General features: G+C 34.9%; 1 protein-coding gene across 1 annotated transcript; it reads right to left on the minus strand.

Annotated features, from left to right (window-relative positions):
* Positions 1 to 836: 836 nt before the first annotated feature.
* LOC114415878 (phosphatidylinositol 4-phosphate 5-kinase 1-like) lies at positions 837 to 5854 on the minus strand. The gene is made up of 8 exons (XM_028380739.1): positions 4651 to 5854; positions 4366 to 4530; positions 4110 to 4275; positions 3841 to 3951; positions 3527 to 3720; positions 3291 to 3424; positions 3135 to 3192; positions 837 to 2014 (listed from the first exon to the last, which is right to left on the minus strand). Exons 1-8 carry the CDS (start codon positions 5634 to 5636, stop codon positions 1705 to 1707), a joined length of 2124 nt encoding a protein of 707 aa, XP_028236540.1. The 5' UTR covers positions 5637 to 5854; the 3' UTR covers positions 837 to 1704.
* Positions 5855 to 8681: the final 2827 nt, after the last annotated feature.

The raw sequence follows: 8681 nt of genomic DNA on the forward strand, positions 1-8681 counted from the left end.
TAATAACATCATAAATGAAACCCTGTTTATACGGGGAAAAAGATATTGGTAATGCCTTAATTAAGGAAGGACATTGAATACCATCTATATGAGACTTAGTGAAAAAGAAAAAAAAAATGTCCATGTATAATAGAGATAATAGTACAACAAAATTAGAGAAAAATAATAAATAATGAAATAAATATTGATGAAATGTTTAATATAAAGTGTTTCATATATTCATGAAATGTCTTACAGGTGGGGAAAAAAGTTTAGTTTATGGGTAAATTTATGGGTCCCCTTGGGCCTTGCATAGGAAAAGTATAGTTGAATTTACGGAAGAAATAAAAGTTTATTATATTCCATGCCAAGAGAAGAGACAGCATGACTCCTCCATCCAACTACAAAACAAGCCCTGCGAGATTCAGGATCAAAGCAGCGTAAGATCGCTCAACAGTCCATTTCTTAAATAGCCAACACTATTTTTGTCCTCTGGGAGAATTAGATTCAAGACGCTTCTCTTCTCGATTTTATAATTTCATCTTCCGACATTTAAAAATTTAATTTTTTACCACCCTAATTTTACCTCAATATTCAATATATGTTTAGTCACATCATCAAAAATTAATATTTAAATAACTCGTTAAATAAAAAAAATCAAATTTTACTATTAATTTGTTTTTTTAATAAAAACATCCCATCATAAATAACTTTACTCTAAAACTAATTTTAATAAAAGTTAATGTTATTCGAAGTCAATTATGCAGCCTGCATACAGGGTCAAGTTTCATTAATTTCCTCCTATTATTAAAAGAAATACTGGGGCACAACATGCATGGATAGCTATCACTCTCAAATACGAAACAGGTTCACATTTCGTGCCCAAATTTATTGCTTTGTCGAGTTGTTGGCTTCTTGGTATTGTTCAAAAGAAGCAAAAAGGACACACCCTTGTATTATTATTGTTATTCTGCTTTTTCAAACTTCGTTTATAGAGTGACAAAGAAGGAACATGAACCAAGGAAACACCCAACTCTTTCTTTCTTGTGCTTTTCTCTTCTTTTTATGCCTTATTCACTGCAAAAGTGAAAAACACCCATTTGAATGCAAACAGCAGAGACAGAGAGAGACTGAGACAGAGGGGTCCTCTGTGGGAACTTTTCTTTCTTGCTCAACAGGTAAACCATCTCTTTTTGATCTCGCCAACCAAAAATGTATGTTCATTCAATTCAATTCCATTATCCATTTTTGACTGTCTGTGTACAGTTATTTCACCCCCAACCCTGGTCAAAATATGAATCCCTCCATATTATCCATACCCATTTTTCTATTCCCTACCCTTCTCTCCACAACCACAACCAAAACAAAAGTCATCAAAAAAGAATTCCCATCACTTGCCCTATGATGCATTACATGTACAACTATGGTCACAATCTCTCTCCCCTCAATAAAAAAAACAAAAAAAGCATATCCCCTCTGCCGTGTCCATCTACCAGCACCCCCCCTACCAGTTTTCACCGGTTCAATCCATTTTCAATGGCTATGAGAAAAATTTAGCCATCAACTACCAAGACTTGTATTTAAATTTAACACCAACATCTCTGTTGAAACTTTAAATCGCCAACGTTTGCAGCATTCACTGACATATCCCTGATGATGCTAAAGTGTCACCAAGCCAAAGTTGGTCCCGTTTCAATTCCAATTGTCTCTCTCCAAAAATATCTATCATTTGTCCTCCACAAAGATTCTGTGTATGAAATCCCTAAACCTTTTGGAGTATAGCTTGGGATCAACGGCTGAGATGGAGGAGGGATCCACTTGCAGTGACTTGTATGCGTGCTCTAGCTTTTTGCTTATATCATAATCTTGGAGAATGTCAATTATACCAAAGTAAAGGATTACATCAGAGACCTCACCACCACTCTCTGAAGGGATAGAATTGCTACTTCCAGTACCAGTGTGCTGATCCAATCCAGCTTTACACACTCTCTCTGCTCTGGCCGGCATGTTTGTTCCCAGCCGAATTAGAGGTCCCCTGGAATATCAAGAATTACCTTAATTTATGGATAAATTAAATTCAAATCAAATATTTGAATGATTAGGATATAAACCAACCATCAAGAAGAGGGCCCAAGATATACCAGTTTACAAAACTTTGAACATTAATTTAGTTAATAAGGAATTTTGTTGTTCAGTTGACTAGACTAGATCTTAAAAGTAACCGGTAATTATAGTTTAGAAACTAAAAAAACAACTCGTGTATATGGACTAACTAACAGCAATGACAACATTTTACATGTCACTGTCATGCAAATATATCTCCTATTCCTAAGCTTCAAGTCCTAGCAACCACCACTGCCTTATCAATATCACAGTCATGAGTCAACTAACAATTAGCTTTGCAAAGAAGGTTTTGCCCATCTCAGAAAAATCAAATGACCCCACCAGCATTTGTTGTCGATAAATTTGCCTCCAATTTTTCCATGATAACTCAAGTCATTTGCGGTCCATCTCCGCCAACAGAATCATGTTCCAAAAAGGAGATAACTAGCAAGTCACCTACTCCTAAATCACAAATGGAGAGGACTGGAGAGTCACAAATATAATGCTCATTTATTTGCCATTGCTTTGTTTCTACATGAATTGTGGCCATATGGTGGTCTTAGCTATTTGCATGCGTATGGGCCACATTGATAGTTTAAAACAGAAGCATTTTTCTTCTGTTTGTTTTATGACTGGGTCCAGACAGACTAAGGCTCAAGAACATGGCACATGCACAAGCAAATAAATCATAGAAGTGAAAGCTATGGCTACCAATGGGTGTAAGTGTCAAGAGACCAATATAAAGGTCATAAAATATAGCAACTTAGAATGGTCCATCTTTAACCGAATCCAAATTCCCTTGATTGACTTGAAATGGTCCATCTTCAAGAAATGAAGGGTTGGAATTCACATAACAGCTCGCTCAAGCTGATAATAGAACAGCACAAAGATCTCTTAAATCCCCAAACATTGTCCGTTTTTGGAAATATAAATGAAAAAAATTCAAGGAGGACAATTATTTTTGCTCATCTCCAAAACTCCGTAGCAATTTATTCATCATGATGAAACAACAAAAACAGTCAGATACTGTGAATAAAAAGTAAAGGGCATACCGGTCTATGGGTATCCATTTCATATCCTGTACGTCATCATTTTGCATGTCTCTCTTGCCTGCCAAACCCATAAATCCCACAGATTTTTTTATCTCTCGGGGACCCAATTAATTCAAATGAAATGAAACACAGGAGGAAGTAAGAAGACATATATACCTGAACACAACTCGTCCGGTAAACTCTTTACTACTTCATCAACTGAGCTATCATCACGAAAATGAAGGCCAATCAAAAAACTGTAATCCATTATTCCCTCTGCTTCCAGGAATTCACAGTCTCTATCAAGTTGCCTGAGCATAAGTCATCACAAAAGACCAACCGACTCTTAGACCATCACAAAAAAATGTTAAAGTAAAAACAATATGTAACCCTCCTGGCAGCAGATTCTGTACCATTTAAGCTCTTGAAACCAAGACTCTTCCAGGCGGAAGACAAAACAAAGATCAAGGTCTTTAAGAGTGGTAGTCTCATCAATTTCCTCCTGGGGTTTATCGGTTGTGCGGCCATGAGAAGAACCTTTGAGGTCAAACCGCTTATGGATCCGATACTCCGAACAAAATACATTGCCCATCACAATAAATCGAGTCTGTTTTATCATAGCATTATTTATTATTTACTAGTGTTCATCTCATTGTAATTTGTAACAAGCATTCATAAACAGTATACCCAGTTGAAAGCAAAATTTATATAAAAAATCCAAACATACCTTCTGACCTCCAATAGGTTTGACACAATGAACCCCCAGGAATTTTGTTACCAGCGAATTCTTGTACTGACGCACATGTTGATAGTAACTTGGAAGCATCCTGATGAGCACCTGAGATGGCCACCAACTAATTATTGAATACCCACAGAAAAAAAAAAGGACGGTGGGGCGAGAGCTGAAAGTGAGACCTCACCTTACTAAATATAGGTTTACAGCTCTCTCCATCAAATTAAATGCATCTTAAAGTCTAGTAAAGGCTATCAACTAACCTTGACTTCCGACTTCTTCAAGGTTTTGATAATGAACCGGTCGTCTTGAGTGAGGTAAAAGAAGCTTCCACTTTTGCCAGGAGAAGACATCTCCCTAAGTGTGTCATTGCCACAAATAGCAAGCATGTAATCCGCAGGATCTATCCCAAATAATTCCCTTAGATGCCTAAATCCCCCACCAAGACATAGCCATAATTAGTGCACAGAGCACCAATCAAATAAACTTATATAGTATAGAAATTAAAAATGTGCATACCGAAACACCACAGGACAGTAATCTTTCCACCTGAAATCCACAGACTGATGTGGAGGTGTAAACTTAGACCCTTCTGGAGGAAACCTCGTCCAGAACTTCTCCTTGGGATCAAAATCGCCCGGCCTAAGCTCTCGGAAGACCGAAGCGTGCTTCCCAACAGAGTATCTAAATAAACACACAGTTAATTCATCAAAGGGATGTATCTATGATGTGGTAATATCTAATATCTAATCTAACCAAACCATAACTGGAAAGCTAATTGAAGTGGGAATGTAGATGAGATACCTAATACCCAGTTGAAGATTAAGCATCAAATCATAATTCTTATGTCCTTTAGAAACCGTATGACCCGGTTTCTTAACATCCCCATCAACAGAACCACAAGGGCTCTTCTGCAACTGTACATCACTTTCACACACTCCTCCTCCACCATAAATCATAGAAGCCTCCACAATATCACAAGTGATATCCCCAGCTTCACCATCAAGCTCCCAAATACAAATTCTGGGAAAACTCACACTCTTATTATTACTATTACTGTTATTATTATTATTATTATTACTACACTCATCCACCGACACACGTTTCTCGTTCACAAACTCTTTCCCCCAATTCCCAGAAGAAGTGTTTCCATCGCGCCACGTAAACACCCCTCTCCCCTTCGGAACACCGTTCTCCCAACACCCTTCGTAACGGTTCCCGTTCTTCCACACCAGCACGCCATTACCGGAGATGGCGCCGTTCTTCCACTCTCCGACGTACTCGTTCCCGTTGCGCCACGTGTACCTCCCTTCCCCTTCTTGCAGGTTGCACCTCCAGAACCCTTCGTAGACGTCGCCGTTGGCGTAGCGCTTTTCGCCGAAGCCGTGCTTGCGGTCGGAGAGCCACGCGCCGCGGTAGGTGTCGCCGTCGACGCCGACGAAGGTGCCGTGGCCCTGCATTCTCCCGGCGGCGAACTCGCCCTCGTAGGTGGCGCCGGTGGGCCACGAGAAGCGGCCCTTGCCGCACGCCTTGCCTTTCTTCCACTCGCCCTCGTACATACACCCGTCCGACCAGAGGTATTTTCCGGTGCCGTGAGGGACGTTGCCGGAGAGGCTTCCGCTGTAGATGTCGCCGCAGGGGAGGGCTTTTTCCACCGCGCCCGGAGACACGCGCCGCGCCATCCGCGGCTGGCGGCGGCACGGCGGCGGAACCAGAAGCAGCTCGATGTCTTTGTTGTTGCTGTCGTCTTGGTGGTGGTGTTCGGAAAGACTGAGGAGCGTCTCTTGCATTTTTTGAGGAGAGTGTCACATAATTTCAGAAGCCGTTGGAAAAATGTTTTAACGAAAGAATGGAAGAGAGAAGTGCTTTGGGAAAAGAGAAATAATAATCTTCGGAGAAGAGAAAGTGGTTAGCGCCTAGGGAACATTGCCATGCCAGACGCCAAACGGAACGACCACTACCTTGCTCTTCTTTCCAAACATGTGTTGAATTTGTTTGATTTGCATAATGTCTCAGTCCAAATAAAATGCCCGTGTCTTTTTACAAACTTGCACCCATCCTTCACGCCACTGCTAATTTCTTTGATTTTACCTTTTAGGGTGTATTTGATTTAAAACATAATAATAAAAGATCAATTTTAATTTAAAATATAATATAAAATATGTGAATCTAAATATATATATATATATATATATATATATATATATAACTTTTTTCTAATAATAATAATATTTTTTTCTTTATTTCATACTCAACCTTAAATTTGTTCAGTTTCATGTTTAATAATCTATGACTTGCATCTTTTCATGTGAAAAATAAAAGCTACAAAGCTAGAAGGAGTATAAACTAAAAACGGGCATATGGCTTGATTCAACATATTATAAAAAATAAAAAATAAAACACATACCAATAACTTTCATCTTCTAAATGTGATTTTCTATTCTCAATGTGTTTTTAAACATGCTATCAAAGTATGTTTGGTAACTCATAAGACATATTGGTTTTTGGATTAACAAATGTTTTGTTTTCATTTTTATTTTTTATTTTTTACATGAATCAGAAACATGAAAATGTCATCGGATGTGGATTTGGGAAAGAACTATTAATTGCTTTTATGTTATTTTGGATGTCAATTTGGACTAAACTTGAATCTTAAATGGTAAACTTAAAAAAAAAAAAGTTCTTTCTCTAAAATTTAATGTATTTGTATACTTTATTTTACAGTATTTAAACTTAAAATCATTTTTTAAGTGTCATTTTTTTAAAAGATTTGCTTATTTATTTGTAATTTTTAAAGTTTATGATAGTATTAATTATTATTTTATGAATATACCCTCATTTTCTACTTAAATTTTAGTTAATTTAGACATTTAACATGGAAGTGAAATTGGAAAAAATATATATACATTTTTTGTTGAGTAAAAACGAAAAAAGGACAAAATAAGAAACCTCATAATTATTACGATCGAGAAAATTATTGCAATCTTTATTTAGATGAAATCTTAAAAGATAAGTAAAAAAGAAATAAAGATAATATAATATTTGTTAAGTTAAAATAATTATGTATTAATTAATCCATATAACCATTGAAGAGAAATGCAAGCAAAATATTTTTTAACATACTATTATTTTGAATATATCTTTTACCGTTGACTATAATTTATTAAAACTTATAATTTCTTTAGATCTCACTTCTTATATTATTCTTTTAATTTTACAATTTTTAATAAAATTTAAATGAGAAAAAGGTATAATAAAGAGATGTGTTACTAGAACCATTTTGTGTCACCTAAAAAAAAAAAACATTTTGCGATAGGAGAATGACATTTTTTTATAGGTAGAATGGCATGTTTTTATTTACCTACTATTACTATGGTTTTATTTGCTTTTACGGTAAGAATTGAAGCAGACATTTTCTTTCTTTACTCTCTTTTTGCTTCTTCTTTTTCTAGGTACAACAGACATTTTCTTCAATGCCATGTAAGTCAAAGGCTCAAAATCCCAAAGGTGAAGGGGTCCAATTGGAGATACATTGTCAAACTCGTTGTTAATGTAATATTAATAATATTAATTGTTGAATTAGAAATAGTTGGCGTCACGTATAATCCCACCCACCCTTACAATGTTGATGAAATGTTTATCGCGTGATGGGATGGATGGTGTTAGGTTGAATTTTGATATAAAAAAAATTATGAAATTGAATTTTGATTTTGCCTTTACATAAAAAGAAGTTGAATCATGACAGAAATCAAATTTGGAGAACGCTGGTTAAGGGGACTAATAAAAACAATACAATTATCGAACACATATATCAATTAATGAGATTATTTTAACTTAATTAAAGGTATTAGATTTAAGTTTTAGCATATAATTATGTTAAATATTTAAAATGAAAATTTTATTATCGATAATAATTTTATCTAAACAAGATTATTTTGAGTAAAAGATATTTGTGTTTAGAAAAAAAAAAAAGTAAAACCAATGCAATGAAATACAAAAATATATGTTTCCTGACTTTGCGTCACAATATTACGATCACCAAAAAGGACAAGGAATTTAAACTCAACTTGTTTGAAAATCATAAAGCATTTGAATAAAGTGTTTTCATGTCAAGGAGCAAATTTTGTTCACGTTTTAATATGTGTGATTTGTAGTTAGAAATATTAGGACGCATATTTAAATTTAAATTCAATAATTAAAATTAAAATAAATATAAAAACAAGGATTTTAATTTATCAACAAAATTATTTTTGTCTCGGAAATAATTTGACCTCAATTTTTAAATGCGTTTTTAATACGATAAATAACACTTCAGTTGACCTTTTATTTCTGAACTTTGCAATCTGCAAGAGGCAAATGACCTCTGATGGTTCTAATATACAATTTTTTTTAAAGGCCCTGGTAGTAATATAAAATGAAAAAAAAAAAAAGAAAAACATTACTATCATAGAATATAATTCCTAAAGCGCAATGCAGGTGATTAGTTTAGTATATTAAGCCACATATATAGTAAGTGTACAAGAAAAAATAATTATCAAACAATCACATAGATAGATGATGCTTATTTTAAATAATTTAAATTTAAAACTTTATTTTGCTATATATGTGTACGCCAGCGTGCAATTGTGCTTACATGTGAAAAAAAGAGGTGAAAGTCGTATATTTTAAGGGAGTGGACTTTATTGAATTTGCCACAAGTTTGAATCCCATCATAAAATATTCAAATGCAATTGAAGAAGTGTTATGAAAAAAAGGAAAACGTGGCAAGAACATAAAAACTATATAATCATATATAAATGCTATTTTTTTTTTTACAAACATGTTAAAATTATTTT

Source organism: Glycine soja, chromosome 6 (genome assembly GCF_004193775.1).
Source record: "Glycine soja cultivar W05 chromosome 6, ASM419377v2, whole genome shotgun sequence".
NCBI classification, from domain to species: domain Eukaryota; kingdom Viridiplantae; phylum Streptophyta; class Magnoliopsida; order Fabales; family Fabaceae; genus Glycine; species Glycine soja.

Coding starts and splice junctions, on each gene's coding strand:
- LOC114415878 (XM_028380739.1), bottom strand. CDS start 5,636: ATGCAAGAGACGCTCCTCAGTCTTTCCGAACACCACCACCAAGACGAC. Junction 4,276..4,365: donor TACTGTCCTGTGGTGTTTCG/GTATGCACATTT, acceptor TGGGGGATTTAG/GCATCTAAGGGAATTATTTG. Junction 2,015..3,134: donor AAATGGATACCCATAGACCG/GTATGCCCTTTA, acceptor TTGATATTCCAG/GGGACCTCTAATTCGGCTGG.